Consider the following 16,633-nt stretch of genomic DNA (forward strand, 5'->3'; position numbering starts at 1 on the left):
CAAAACCCTTGGACAACTGTAAGGAAATGTCCGTAACACAATCATCCCTGCCAAGAGCTTCAAGTATAACTTTTATGTACTCTGTAATGGCCTGTGTTGTACTTCTCTCACTTCGGAATCAAACTGAGCTTCACTAAAGAGGTCATAAACTTAAAAATCTAAAGTAAACTTTGTCTTGTCCAAAACATCATCATCGATTAATTTTGAACACATCAGTGATGTTTTCCAGTAAATATAACCAAAATTCAAACTCAATAAAACCGCCTGAGAAAAGCCTCCACCCTGCTCACTTCTTACTCCCGCCTTGGAGTTTCACTGTCCACCACTTCTACAATAACCTCCAAAACTCCAGCACGTCCCCTCATAGTTGACAAACCCTGTCTCGCAGACCTACTACATTTACCTCATCCGCAAAAACTCTCTCCCAGCACCACACAGAAACCAGACTGTTAACGAACCCGACACACTATCGTGGACCTTTCGTCCAAAAGTCTTAGCCATGTAGAAATATCAGTCCTTTCAAAAGGCCTCAATTTTTGTCTCACTCCCAAATTCTGTCATGCATGACTTGTTGAAGACCTTCTCTCTTCCTCCCAGTCCCGACAGTGGAAACACTTTTCGCAACCAACCCTGCCAATGAGACTCAACAAGAAAGCGTGAGTGATGTAAATGAAGAACAGCGTTACAAAATTAATAAATGTACCTTGTTCGCCTTGTTTGCCTTGCGCGTAGAGTTTTTGGATGTTATTAGCTCTAATTACAGTAGAAAAAAAGCTTAAAATAGATGTATAAAAATTTGAAATATTCAATTACCACCAATTTCGACTTGTTTTGTGCACCAGTTCCCAGTAAAATAAACTAACTTATTTGGTGTGTAGTACACCCTAACTTTACTGTGATCCAATACTTCACAGATTATGTTAGCTACTTCAAAGAACTGCGCAAAACGAAGTAAATATGCTAAATTTACACTATCCGACTATAATGTGCCCAGAGAATGAATAATTTTAGATAACTATGAAATTTTTTCAGGTGCATAATTTTCAGTTACGCTGTTCCATTCAAATTTGTTATGTTTCATACTAGTAATCATCCACTTCTTTCCATATCGCTGTAGCTAAAATGTTTTCATTATCGAAAAGATGTAACAGGTCAACTGTGTCAATACGAACACGATACGCTCATATCCTGCAGTATGTTTCCTGAATTACTAATAATATCAGAGATTCTGAAATCTGAGAATATATAAGTTTGCATTACTACACAGTTAAAAAAAAGAGCAATTCTTGGTTTAAGGATGTTCTGTGCATCAGAAAAAAACATTGTTCTCTCCTACGTGTTATGTCTCTGCCTTCTTTCTACCAGAGAATTGATGCAAGTTGGTGTTGCGGTTTATGAAGTTAGCGCATGGCAAAGTGAATCCATTTTTCACATAGGCAGGAACCGATAATATGGGCATTCGTGGTGATTACCAGAACAAACGACTAAAATTAAAGCCTGCTGCGTTTCACGGGAGATATTTATCCAGATGTTTGTCCTGGACTCAATGCAAGGGGTTAATTGAAGTGTTGGCCTTGTGTGCTAATAAGATTTTTGACTTCTCTATCCGCAGGTTTTGGACTTAGAGACCGGAAAGTGTCTCGGTCCAGGAGTCGACGGTGAGCTGTGCTTCAAAGGATGGGCCTTCTCAGAGAAGTACACGGACAAGGAAGGCTGGGTCCACACTGGAGACGTGGGACACTACGATGCGGATGGCAACTTCTACGTCGTCGACAGAGTAAAGGAACTCGTCAAATACCGCGGTGTCCACGTGAGTTCTTTAAGTTGCGACAGTATTATGGAGACTACAACTCTATCCTATTCTCTGATACGTACCTCATATTTACTCGCAGTGAGTAACAACTGTATCAGTTTTCCTCATTACTTCGCATAAAACTGGAAAACTAGCCTCTCGCTGCTAATGTATACTTCGGCGTAAAATTGAATTTATATATATATATTCTAAAACCATTCTGTCTCAAAATTATGAAAATTCTACAAGCGACGATGTATATTTTAATGAATATTAAACTTCATATATATATTAAACTTCATTAAAATATACATCGTCCCTTGCAGAATCTTCATAATTTTGAGACAGAATGGTTTTAGAATATTTTTAAAACAATTTTTTTCAATAAGAATAGGAAGGAAGTCTTTAATTAGTATATTGTATGGAAATATAAATGATTGCTACACTCTCAATACACATGTAGCTCAGTTTACTATTGGTTCTCCTCTACTGTCAGTCTTCTTTTGTGCTCAGAAATATATGCAAGTAAGACGTTCCTAGCACGTGCCGTGTGACGATCACGAGTGATGCTGCAGTCTGTGGATCCGCTTTCTCTACTGTACCCAATATGGCATCTTTTCTTTCAAAATACATCGAAATTAGCTTTTAAAATGAAAGATGCTTGTTAAATGGGTGATGATGGCAGTAACTTGGAAAATATACGTAATATAGTTTACTGCAGGAAGTTCACTTGGAGTAGATGGTAAATGCACTCAGATTTTATATGAACAAATGGACGATCATTTATTCATTACGACGCATACTAAATTCCATGTGCTACGTCCTTATACTTTACCTTGTGCCACATCTTTTTTCCTTCTACAACACTGTATCAATGCCCTTTTTAAATAACATATTTACTTGCATAAGAACATCACGCTGGGTACACAAGCTCTTTAACTATTCCTATTAAATTTTAACTCATAAAAAACATAGATTCACTTCAAACTACTTCCAGCGTAGATGATTAATTTCTGACGTCTTCTATAGAGCCTCCACATATCTCCCGCTCAGCATGTCACCAACCTGTGAAACGAAAGCAAGTGTGACACTTTCGTACAACTGTCTACCTTCACTTCAAACCAAAGTCCACACATATGATCAATTACTAGTGTGAATTACCATAACTTTTCCGTCTGTCTCGTGAATCGTAGTTCTACTCAGTCCAATGAGCACCATTGTACGGTTCTTCACTTTTTCTGCTGTCTGAATCACCTGTGGGGTTTTGCCTTGTTTTTATGATTTCACATTGATATTTTCTCTAGCATTACTACTTAAATAAAGAAATTAATAAACATAAAAAATTGTAACTTATATATGAAATTGGGATATTTCAGATAACATAACAAAAATTTTTGGAATCTCAGTTATTACACCGAGTGCCGAGGGCCAGATTGAGCGATTTCTCGGCAGAATGACTTGCTAGAAAGTCAGCTTGATGGCACCATCTGGACGACGCCACTTGGTTGAATACCTGGGAACATTATAAACACCCGTCTGAGAAACATTGCGCTCCAGATATAAAAACAGCTGTTGAGTAATGCGACTAAGGAATTCTGTTCCTAGGAAGACAACACTATGTCTCAGAACTAGTTGAGTCCCTTGTTTTGTGTTTTACTACAACCTGAGTTACCTAAATACATAAACGCTAAAATACTTTTTGTGCATCTTGAACTACTATGTTGTGAACAAGTCCGCCACTAACAAGACTGCATGACACATGAATGAGACATCGTTTTTGAAGCACATTGTGACGAGCGCTGCAGCAGAACAGTACTCGCCTTTCTAATAACAAGTTCAGCAATTCCGTTATTTCAAAATTATAGCTGTGACTGACATGATGAAGTTCAAGCGAAGTAAATGCGTTAGCCTACCTATTGTCTCTCCTAAGATATGATACTTCCGAAATAATACTGGTAAACTTCTTCATTTATGTAGAAATTGTGTCACTTGCTGTTGATAAATACGTTGTATGACTAGTGTCTCCTGCATCTTCGGCACGGAGCCTAACTTTTGTATATGATCAAAGCTTTGGCACTCAATGTTAGGAACGTATTTCCTAACTTTAAAGCAGATAAAACCTGTTGTATGTGCTCGGTCAACTGTGGTAATTAGAAAGTAAGAATGATAGCTGTTTCCTCTAGTTCACCATTTTCAATTTTCATAAGATGATTTTCATAGATGACACCTTTGCTTATTCATTTATGTTGCAGGTCATCTACAGACATCATGTTTCGGTAGATTACAAAAACCTTTCATTAAAATAAAGCTGTGTGCCACCCACTGTTGATGGAATACTCTCTCATTGTTTGAGGTTGTACCACCTTGTTTACTTGGTTAGCTCTCATTAACACTACCAGAAGGCTATAATTACTTTGTCTCTTCTTGGGTTTGTCTTAGAAGTCCTAAAGTTTTATTAATGTAGAAAATTTGAAATTCATCCAGGCCGCCATGCGCTGTTGCATTTTTCGGGGTGCACTAAGCCTTGTGATGCCAGTCGAGGAGCTACTCGACCGAGTAGTAACGGCTTCGGTCAAGAATACTATCTTACGACCGGGAGATCGGTGCGCTGACCCCACGCCCCTCCTATCCGCATCCTCCACCTAGGATAACACGGCGGTCGGATGGTCCCGGTAGGTCACTCGTGGCCTGAAGACGGAGAAAGAAAATTTGAAATTAATCAAACGAACCTTACGCACTTTTAATAACGTTGAACAAATTATTCAGTACAGGATATGGTCTGTTACTGTAACTGCGGTATATTATATTAACAGACGTCGCAGATGGACTATCCATGCTAGGTCATCTTAGGGTTTCAGTGTTAATGCTGCCTAAGAGGTCATCCAAACCACTGAAACTGCTTGAAACTGATGTAGACTTCACTACCATCCCACGATGAGCTAGGAATATAAGTATCCACAAAAACACAGCTCTGCTTGCTGGTGTAAAGCTTATTCCATTGGAGTGCAAGAGTTTTCTTAAAAGTTGCCCATCAACAGCTGCTCCATCTCAAGCACCATCCATGTTATGGGCACAAAGCAAACCTTGAGATACAGTGATTCCTTATAGAGGTGTACACTATCTATAAGATCCAGACGCTTAAGTCGAGATCCCTGCCATCTGTGACACACGATGTTCCCTGTCACATTGCACCGTGGTCACCCAAGCAGGCCCAGAGCATAAAGTGACATAAGATATGCGGTGACCACCAGACCCCAGCTAAGGAAACCTGGTTCGTCAAACCCATCGACAGAAAATGTAGGCTGCGCTCATTGAGGTTCTCGCCATTTGGCATGACCAAGGACCTTATCCAATGTCACGGAAACAGCGAACATGGTCTCCCCAAGTACTGGTTCTTTACTGTCCATCTTTTCCTTTTTTTATTTTGGTCATCAGTCATCTGATTGATTTGATGCGACACGCTACGAATTGCCCTCCTGCGCTAACGTCTTCATCTTGGATTAGCACTTGCAGCCTACGTCCTCAATTATTTGCTGGATGTATTCCAGTCTCTGTTTCCTCAACAGTTTTTACCCTCTACAGTTCCATATAGTACCCACGTAGTTATTCCCTCATGTCTTAATCGATGTCCTATCATCCTGTCCTCCTTATCACTGTTTTACACATATTCCTTTCCTCTACAACTCTGTGCAGAAAATTCTCATTCCTTACCTTATCAGTCCAGTAATTTGCAACATTCATGTGTATTATCACATCTGAAATGCTTCGATTCTCTTCTCTTCCTGTTTTCCCACAGCTCTTGTTTCACTACCATACAATGCTTTACTCCAGATGTACTTTCTCAGAATTTTCTTCCTCAAATTAAGGCCGATATTTGATACTAGTAGACTTCTCTTGGCCAGGATTGCCCTTTTCGTAATTTCTAGCCTACTTTTGTTATCCCCCTTTCTTTGTCTGTCATTGGTTATTTTATTGCCTAGGTAGCAGAATTTCTTAACTTCATCTACTTCATGACCATCAATCATGATGCCAAGTTTGTAGCTGTACTCATTTCTACTAATTCTCATTACCTTAGTCTTCCTTTGATTACTTTCAATCCATGCTCTGTACTCATTAGACTGTTCATTCTGTCCAGCAGATCTTGTAATCCTTGAAACTTCCTGGCAGATTAAATCTGTGTGCAGGACCGAGACTTGAATTCGGGACCTTTGCCTTTCGCGGGCAAATGCTCTACCAACTGAGCTACCCAAGCACGTAATTCTTTTTCACTTTCGCTCAGGATAGCAATATGATCGGCGAATTGTATCATTGATATCCTTTCACCTTGAATTTTAATTCCACTACTAGACCTTTCTATTATTTCCATCGTTGCTTCGTCGATGTGCAGATTTAACAGTAGGGGCCAAAGGCTACATCCTTGTCTTACACCCTTTTTAATACGACCACTTCGTCCTTTGTCGTCCATTCTTGTTGTTCCCTCTCGGCTCTTGTACATATTGTATATGACCAGTCTCTCCCTATAGCTTACCCCTACTTTTCTCAGAATTTCAAATATCTTGTACCATTTTACACTGTCGAACGCCTTTTCCAGGTCTACAAATTCTATGGACGTGTCTTGATTTTTCTTTAGTCTTGCTTCCATTATTAATCGCAACGTCGGAATTGCATCTCCCGTGCCTTTACCTTTCATGAACCCAAACTAATCGTCATCTAGCGCATCCTCAATTTTCTTTTCCGTTCTTCTGTATATTATTCTTGTCAGCAGCTTGGATGCATGCGCTGTTAAGCTGATTGTGCGGTAATTCTCGCACTTGTCAGCTCTTACCGTCTTCGGAATTGTGTGGATGATATTTTCCCGAATGTCAGATGCTGTATCGCCAGACTCATACATTCTACACACCACCGTGTCGTTTTGTTGCCGCTTCCCCCAATGATTTTAGAAATTCCGATGGAATGCTATCTATCCCTTCTGCATTACTTGATCTTAAATCCATCAAAGCTCTTTTAAATTCTGATACTAATACTAGATACCTCATTTCTTCTAAATCGACTCCTGTTTCTTCTTCTTCTATTACATCAGACAAATCTTCCCCCTCATAGAGGCATTCAATATATCCTTTCCACCAATCCGCTCTCTCGTCTGCATTTAACAGGGAAATTCCCGTTGCACTCTTAATATTATCACCCTTTCTCTTAGTGCCACGGAAGGTTGTTTTGACTTTCCTGTATGCTGAGTCTGTCCTTCCGACAATATAATAATTTCTTTTTTGGTGTCTTCACATTTATCCTGCAGCCATTTCGTCTTAGTTTCCCTGCACTTCCTATTTATTTCATTCCTCAGCGACTTGTATTTCTCAATACCCGAGATTTCCGGAATATTTTTGTACTTCCTCCTTTCATCGATCAGTTGTAGTATTTCTTCTGTTATCCATGGTTTCTTTGCAATTACCCTCTTTGTTCCTATGCTTTCCTTCCCAACTTCTGTGATGGCCCTTTTTAGAGACATCCATTACTCTTCAACTGTATTGTCTATTGAGCTATTCCTTATTACTGCATCTATAGCCTTAGAGAATTTCAGCTATATCTCATCATTCCTTAGTACTTAAGTATTCCACTTCTTTGCGCATTGAATCTTCCTGACTAATGTCTTGAACTTCAGCCTACTCTTCATCGATACTATATTCTGATCTGAGTCTATATCTGCTCCTGGGTACGCCTTACATTTCAGTATCTGATTTCGAATCTCTGTCTGCTCATGATGTAACCTAACAGAAATCTTCTCGTATCACCCAGCCTTCTCCAAGTATACATCCTCCACATGTGATTCTTGAACGGAGTATTCGCTATTACTAGCTGTAATTTTTTACAAAACCCAATCAGTTTTTACCCTCTCCCAGTCCTTGTCCCAAGCCCATATTCTCCTGTAACCTTTTCTTCTACTCCTTGCCCGACAACTGTACTCCAGTGCCCTACGACTATCAGATTTTCATATCCATTTACATACTGTATTACCTCTTCAATATCCTCATACACTTTCTCTGTCACTTTATCTTCAGCATGCGACGTCGGCACGTATACCTGATCTATTGTTCTCGGTATTGTTTTGCTGTCGATTCTGATAAGAACAAACCTGTCACTAAAATGTTCACAGTAACATACTCTCTACCCTACCTTCCTATTCATAACGAATCGTACTCCCGTTATACCATTTTCTGCTGCTGTTGATATTATCCTATACTCATCTGACCTGAAATTCTTGTCTTCTTTCCACTTCACTTTACTGACCTCTACTATATCTAGACTGATCTTTTGCATTTCCCTTTTCAGATTTTCTAGTTTCGCTACTACATTCAAGCTTCTGACATTCCACACCCCGACTCGTATAACATTGTCCTTGCGGTGATTATTCAATTTTTCCTCATGGTAACCTCTCCCTTGGCTGCCCCGTCCAAGAGATCCTAATGGAGGACTATTCCGGAATATTTTAGCAAGAGATCATCATACACATTACATGCCTTTAATTCAATGGTTTACATTCCTTCTGCATCCTCATGCCGTTGATCACTGCTGATTCTTCCACCTTTAGGGTCAGTTTGCCTCCCATAGGACAAGAGAGTGTCCTAAACCTCTGTCCACACCTCCGCCGTCTTTGACACGGCCGTTGACAGAAAGGGTGACTTCTTATGCCGGAAGTGTTCGTCCGCCAATGCTGATTATCAATAAAAGTTTAAGCAGCTGCGGGATTCGTACCCGGGACCAAAAATGTTTTGGTTGTGAATCAAACACGCTACCATTATTCTTTTCTGTTTGTTAGTCTTATTTTGTTCGTAAATGATAGTTGCATTTGTTGGGGCGGATGTCCCAAGACACTTGTTGAAGTTCATCGTTGGTATATTTACTCAGTTTTTTTTATTACAGAGAGCAGATAACCCTCTGACCGAACGCGCTGAGCTACCGTGCCGGTGTCTCGTTGCCGCCGGGTGCTTGCCGTCTTATCTCAATAAGCATAATTATCAACTGCGGACTGTTCGTAGTTTGCGGTCGTGAATGAAGTGACTGTGTTGGCAGGTGTCACCATCAGAGCTGGAGGCGTGGCTGCTGGGACACCCTCAGGTGTCGGAAGCAGTGGTGGTGGGCCTGCCGCACGACGAGGACCAGGAGCACCCAGCAGCCTTCGTCGTTCTGGCCCAGGGTGCTACCGTCACTCCTGACGAGCTGAAGCAACTGGTCAAAGGTGAGGCACAACCCCTTCTCGATATCTTACAGTAATAAATGAAATGTTAATCAAATAGACACCCTAGTTGCCAATAGGTGATGATGTACTTCATTAGGGACACGTTGAAAATGTGTGCCCCGACCGGGACTCGAACCCGAGATCTCTTGCTTACATGGCAGACGCTCTATCCATCTGAGCCACCGAGGGCACAGAGGATAGTGCGACTGCAGGGACTTATCCCTTGCACGCTCACCGTGAGCCCCACATTCCCAACATGTCCACACCACTACATTCGTAGTGCGCCTAAGAGATGTTTGCCCATCATTTGATTATCATTTCATTTCTAACAAAGCTGCATGGTCATCTACGGTAACTTACAATAATAATTTAGCATTTGCTGTCTTAAGACGAATAGTGCCTACTGCGCACACACAAACACACACACACATACATACACTCAGGGTGAGTCACCTAACATTACCGCTGGATATAATTCGTAAATCACATCAAATACTGACGAATCGATTCCACAGACCGAACGTGAGAAGAGGGGCATTTTTTTAAAAAAAGTAGGTTTGTGTTAGAAAACATACTTCCGTGCATTTTTGTATGGTTTGTATTAAATAATTACACTAGCCCCTCTCCTCACGTTCGGTCTGTGGAATCGTTTCGTCAGTATTTGATGTGGTTTACGAAATATATCCTGCGGTAACGTTAGGTGACTCACTATATGTATACATATACTTATGAGAAAAATGTCGCAACACCACAGGTTAATAGACGCACAAGATAATTCATTGCAAATGCGAAATTCTGGTGTGTTAATAACGGGTGTAGCTGGTAGAAGATTGAATGAAAGCATCTAAAGTGAGTAAATTGTGTTATAATGAGCTGGATTTTAGTTTGTGGGATGGAGTTCCGTGCCTGTTGCACTTGATCGTCCCGTAGAGGGACAGTTAATGCTGTATGTGGATGACACTGGAGTTGTTGTCTGATGATGTAACACATGTGCTCTATTAGAAACAGAACTAGTGACTGAGGAGGCAACAAGTCAACACTCTGTAGAACATATTGGTCCACGACGGTCGTATGTGGGTGAGCGTCACCCTTTTGGAAAACATCCCCTGTAATGCTTTTCATGAATGTCAGCACAAGAGGCTGAAACGCCAGATTGATTTATAGATTTGCAGTCAGTTTGACTACGAGAGGAGACCCGAGACGATTAGGTAGCCCAGAGTGTCTGGCACGTGGACAGGTTGAGCGATGGCCCTCAACTGACCTTCTCCTAACGTACACATAGCGGTCACTGGCGGGGAGAAGGAACCACCTTACATCTGGAAACACAACTGACCTCCTCCCTGTCAGCTCTCGCTTGTCACCACTGGAGCCGCAAATGGCCGTGGTTTGGCGAACAAGAGATGAGACAAAGCATTGTCGAGGTAGCGATGAAGTGGAGGTTTTCCCATACGACAATTTGACGAGTGTACCGTGAATATCAGGAATCCGGTAAAACATGAGATCTACGCCATCGCTGCGGCCGGAAAAAGATCCTGCAAGAACGGGACCAACGACGACCGAAGAGAACCATTCAACGTGACAGAAGTGCAACACTTCCGCAAATTTCTACAGATTTCAATGCTGGGCCACCAACAAGTTTCAACGTGTGAACCTTTTAACGAAATATCATCGATATGTGCTTTCGGAGTCGAAGGACCACTCGTATAGTCTTGATAACTGAAGAAACCAAAGCTTTATCACTCATCCGGACCCGTCAGTACCGACATTGTGCTATTGATTACTGGAAACGTGTTGGCTGGTCGGACGAGTCTCGTTTGAAATTGTGTCAAGCGGATGGACGTGTACGGGCATGGAGACAGCTCATGAATCCATGGACCCTTTATGTGATCAGGGGACTTTTCAAGCCCGTGGAGACTTGAAATGGTGTGAGGCATGTACAGTTGGAGTGGTAGGCATGTAAGTAACCTGTTTGGTCACCTGCATCGATTCATGTCCATTGTGCATTCCGATGGGCTTGGGCAGTTCCGGTAGGACAATGCGTCATAGAATTGCTACAGAGTGGCTCATGGGTCCCTCTTCTGAGTTAAAACACTTCCGATGGCCACCAAACTCCCCAGACCTGAACATTATCTGGGATGCCTTGCACTGTGCTTTTCAGAAGAGAGCTCAACCACCTCGTACTCTTACGGATTTGTGGACAGCTTTGCAGGATTCATAGTGTTAATTCCTCCAGCACTACTTCAGACGTTAGTCAAGTCCATGTCACGTTGCTTTGCTCCATTTCTGTGTATTCGCAATAGCCCTACACTGTATTAGGTAAGTGTCCCAGTTTCTTTGGCTCTTCATTGTAAATTGCTACTGCAGGAACAGTACAGTGCCCCAGAGCCATATACTAAACACAATTCTATACCCTCTTAGTAGTGAAGCATTCGTGCGACCATAATTATGGTGGCCATCGCTGCGAGCAATTGTGTACAGTGGCTATGTTCCTGCGAAGTCTGTCTGAAATATCACAGAGGGATATCTAACTCGTCATAGCATTACTACCGGACCTTTGTGTTGATAATGGCGTCTTTATCACCTTAAATACATAGACTCAGCACGTATAATCTCAAGGGTAACTAACGCTCATCACCATTACAGCTTGTTGCAAATCTGATTTTCATTCTCATAGTGGTGTTACTAGCGCTACTCTTTTGCGACTGATGCCAAATTTGAGCAGACAGCCTCGTCTTTCAGATGTATAAACAGGCCTACAATATATATATATATATATATATATATATATATATATATATATATATATATATATATATATATATATATATATATATATATATATATATATATATGGGTATTCTAAACCTCTACTGCAGTCCGTAAGGACATGGGTTGCTTAACAACAATGAACATAATCTAAATTTTTTTATAATTCTGTTAAAGTCTGTAGTTTTCCTGAATACACTCATATGTGTGGTACTTTATTGGGTTTAGAATGAACAATTTCCGCTGATCACTAAGTTATAGAGTCATAGTCAAATAGGGCACCACGCCCCAATTACTTAAATTAGAGATAGCCATCAGTATGTCACAAAATAACAGGAAAACATTTGCTTTCAGCGATTCTATGTCGGAAATGTTGTTTATGTTGGTAACATCGCTGGTTTGCAACGTCTGCAGATTATCGTCTTTGCTGCTGTTTGACGTCTCTTTTTGTGAACTGCTTTGTTTATGACCTACAGTAAGTTTGTTGACTATGTGCCAAAGATTTGTGCATGTCTATATATTCATTAGTGTAAAATAAGTTCTAATAATGTCATATATCAACAAATTCGGGAAAAGAAAATCCAGTAGTAACTAGTTAACGAACAAAGAAGTCTGTAATATTCATAGGAATCTATGTACGTGATCTTCAGGAATGATTCAGATTTTTGTCTTGATGGTGATGCCGTTTGTAGTGGATCCTAAAATCTTCCTACTAGTTTGTTATTCAGATTCTTCCAGCCAACCTGGCCCATATTGTCCCTTCCGGAAATATAGAAACCAAGGAGCTTGCAGTAGGAGAGATGTATTTGACAGTATCGAACGTGAGCAAGCGTTTATAGCTCTCAGGTTATGCAGATGGGACCTGTGTTTGGTAGACATTTTTTCTTGCTTTCGTTCCATGGTTAGGGGGCCGCTTCTCTTAAATTTATACAGTTACCCTTCTCCATCATCCCTGATAGTTAGTCTACTTCATCACGAGATTATTCAATACATCATAGCTTATTAGGCGTCCCGCATAGAGCATCCTAGCGAGGGAAATCAGTTTCCGAAGTGTTGGCAAAACATATAACTCAACAATTGTATTGAGTCAGTATATGGATCACCACACCAACAAAAAATACACAAAAGTAGAAAAACTGAGAAGCCAGTGAGACTGGAGATGAGAAAATTGCACGAAATTGAAGGAGCTATAGTGTTGTATTTGCGACATACCTTACACCAACAGCCTCAATCCGCAGACCTAACAGCTTTACGTATCGCAGACAGTTTTGGTGATGTTTCTAAAACTTTTGGGAAGTGCTAACGAAAACTTATTTTGAAAACGATAAGAGCATTGATGGTGAACTTCTTTGGTTTTACGTTGAAGTAGTAAGCGGACAACAGTGTCATACGATTATAAAGGTTTCCTGTCTTACCTTAGATCAAACATACAGAACAATGTCGCATCCCTGATGAAGATAGCTCTCGTGGTTGAACAAATTCCATACATTTTAATTAAGAATAAAATTTCGATCATTCTAATCTTTATTAATGTTGATGATAACATGTCCCCATTAATTTCTACAGCATCACCATCAGATAGAATAGCTGATATTGTTCCAGCAACTCTCAAACTTGCTCGGTATTGCATGTCATTATGGTTATTGACATTCGGACCATACATGGTGCTTCATAATGACATTCCTCACGGGAGAGTTTGAACTGACAGTCACCAGCTACCCCTACATATGGTACTTTTCTTTCCCTTCCCTGAGAAAGGTACACCTTATATGGTGCACCACTGCAGTCTATCTAATCTAGGCTAGTCCACCCACTGCTCATCGCAGTGAAATGAAGATAGTGCAATAAAGATCGTCTTTTGTTGTTGTTTTCAGAGAAAGCGTGCGGCAGCGAGGAGAAACTGCTACATGGGGGCGTCTTCCTGGTAGAGTCCATCCCTCGCGTGGCCACTGGGAAGGTCAGCAGGGGGCAGCTGCGGCGCGCTCTCCTGGAGAGGGTCACAGGAAGGGCCTAAGCACACTCTCAGAAATAGTAGCTGACGTCTTCTGTCTTCTGGGGTTCGCTGCAGTCGCACTGGGCAACGGGTACCTTCCACACAACAGCAGGCTACACAGAAACCCACTTGCTATCCGCTGTACATCTCTGTTCGCTGGTGTAACATTATCACTGTAATAAAGTTCACAAGCCTTGCAGAATAAGAACTGTGAGTAATTCAGTTAATCACAATCAAAAGACAGACAGTTCTCCAGGACACAATGTTTAATAGTGGTTTAATGCTGGTCACTACAATTAGGGGATCAATCAATACTCTCTGGTGCATCCTAGGACGAGTAGGGAAGTAAGACGAAGGTAACTGCAATATGTCAGCGTGTGACAGGTCTTAGTATCGCTTCATCTTTATCCCTGCATTTTACTGACGTAACTGTACAATTTTCGCTTCATCCCAATTGTCTAATCTGTTGCGTATAAGTGGCTGAAAATTTTTCCCATGGTTGCATTGATATGATGGGGCAAATTGTACGAAAGCCATATCCTACGGCCTAGCTGATGTGTTGGCACGGTTGGACATGCCAGGTCCCCTATTGTTACGTCAAGCATAATCTGCGTGGAAAATACTTATATTATCCGTTAGTAATGACTTTAGTGGTAGCATTAGTCAAAGGAACGCTTATGTAGGCGTGTAACTAAATTATGTGATCTATGTAGTTAAAATCAATTTTCGATCTTCAGGTTGTTAATGCCAAGAAAATTATAATTTTTCTTTTACGTCATCGGTCTTTTGACTGGTTTGACGCTGTTCGTCATCTTCTGCGTTAACTTTTTTAATGTGTACATTCTGTATAATCAGTTTTGTGTATTCTTGTCTTTGAATACAAGTTACGAATTCCTGGATGTCTCACAAATCATTCCTCTTCTTCTAGTAACCTTCTTATGTAACTCAAATCGTGACGTAAAATAAAATAAGAAGAAGAGGAGCTTTTTTGTTTTATGAATACCACATATCTTGCAGGCTTCAAGGCTTTCGAGACGAATCTTGGAAAGTATGCTCGTGTTGTTTGCATCTAGCACTTTGGTGAACTTTCTGTATGAAAAGTTTGCTACGCAGACGATCAAACTTGAAGGCATCGATCTTTAGGGCGCTAACAGATGTCACTATAGAGAGAAAGTAAAGGCTAACAGCTCACAAAGAACCACCAGACTTGACTGTAAATGGGAGTTGTTCAAGCTTAGAACGTGCTAATGTTCTGAGCTGGTGATCCTTACGAGACGAGGTTGTGCGATGGTTTAGCATAGTAACATACTGGAAATTTTGTCACAGGCAGCCATTCAAAATACAGTGATTTATATAACAGTGCGTCAGATTACGGTTAAGTATGTCAACACACAAATTCATGACTTTGAACTCATCTTAAAGTTTCTCCACAAATAACTACCACCAGGAAGGACAGTCAGCTTCTAATCGCACACCGCTGCAACAGGGCTCCCACGCACTTCCAGTATTAGTGTGTAGTCGATGGGTTACACGACACTGTGTTGTCCGTACGTAAGGAGAAGTCCGCTGTCAGATGAGGGAAGAGGTAATGAAAGGGGAAACAACCCCGTGCACATGGAGAATACACAGAGCAATATCCTAGAAGAAGACATAGCCGTCTCATTGTCAGTGTGTGATCTGCAGAAACGACGTATTCTAATTTTGGCGATTTATAATAACGCCGAAGTGGTCCAGTATTAGCTGTCGTCATGGTTCATTTCTGAGTGACGTGAAAAAAGACCATCCACATTGATTACAGATCATTAGATGCACAATTGATGAGTCAGGTGAAAAATCTAGGTAAGTCAGTTTTTACGAAATTGAGTTATTTCTACAGCTCGATTCAGATTGATCATACGCGTCTGTTGACAGGATAAAAGTGTAAAAAACCAAGTGTGTCGAGAGACAGCATTCAAAATTTTGTTGTAAGAGCCAAGTAAGTCAACAAAAATTTTAGATTATGGAATGCAAAGGCATTGACGGAAATAGCCGAAAATTTGAGCGAAATAATCGAAGTATCCAGGCGCAAGCCATCCCCTTTCACTGTGATCGGTGTTAATCAAAAGTGGTGTTGGAATAGAAAGTACTATTGAACTCAAAGTGCGCTGCAAAATGCTGCCTGTTAAGATAGTATCATCTGAATCCAGTCACTGCCTTACGCTGAAATGTTAAAAACTTTTCAGAGAGGAATACGAACTGGCATCATCAGGACATCATAAGAACGGCGACTGATCGGTAAGCTCCTTGAGATGCCCACACCTGCTTTTAATGGGAGGTTTAACTTCGGAATTCTTTAGTTGTATTCAGCACAATAGTCTAGCTTTGCAGCTATCTGCTAGTCGCTATAATGTAACTGGAACAATTCCGTTATTTATTCTAGATCTCCTTCCAATTCCCAAGCTAAAATATGGAGGTTTTTAACTCTCCATAAAGTTTTGCCATCCTTATGCTTTGAAGTTCTTCAGTCGGCTACCTCACAATTAAATAGTCGTGATTTGAGTACTGTCACTGTGGTATCACAAATAGAAGTTGTTTAGTCATTATTAATAATGACATTATTGCGTCTTTTTTATTTGACTTACCTGTTTCTTTTCCCTCACAGAGTGACGTTTGACTACATTTTGGGAAATTATTTCCACATCCGATAAGTCGAAGGTGTATGTACTTATACATTGCAGTAATCACCGTTCAAACACTGAAACCGCATTTTCTCGTGGCCCTTCAAATTACCGATTTCTGTGATTAGAAAGGAAGAAAACGACTTGTTGTCGCTAAAACAAGGACAGCTGCATTGGTTACAATGTATTGT

General features: G+C 40.8%; 1 protein-coding gene across 1 annotated transcript in view; it reads left to right on the plus strand.

The window, feature by feature from the left end:
• Positions 1-14,768, plus strand: part of LOC126339971 (uncharacterized) — a 74,523-nt gene extending 59,755 nt beyond the window's left edge. Inside the window, exons 6-8 of the mRNA XM_050001676.1 lie at positions 1,613-1,810; positions 8,861-9,026; positions 13,667-14,768. Of these exons, the coding sequence (XP_049857633.1) occupies positions 1,613-1,810; positions 8,861-9,026; positions 13,667-13,806 (504 nt within the window). The 3' untranslated portion in view covers positions 13,807-14,768. The remainder of the gene's footprint in view (positions 1-1,612; positions 1,811-8,860; positions 9,027-13,666) is intronic.
• The last annotated feature ends 1,865 nt before the right edge of the window (positions 14,769-16,633 follow it).

The sequence above is a fragment of the Schistocerca gregaria genome, chromosome 1, assembly GCF_023897955.1.
Source record: "Schistocerca gregaria isolate iqSchGreg1 chromosome 1, iqSchGreg1.2, whole genome shotgun sequence".
NCBI lineage: Eukaryota > Metazoa > Arthropoda > Insecta > Orthoptera > Acrididae > Schistocerca > Schistocerca gregaria.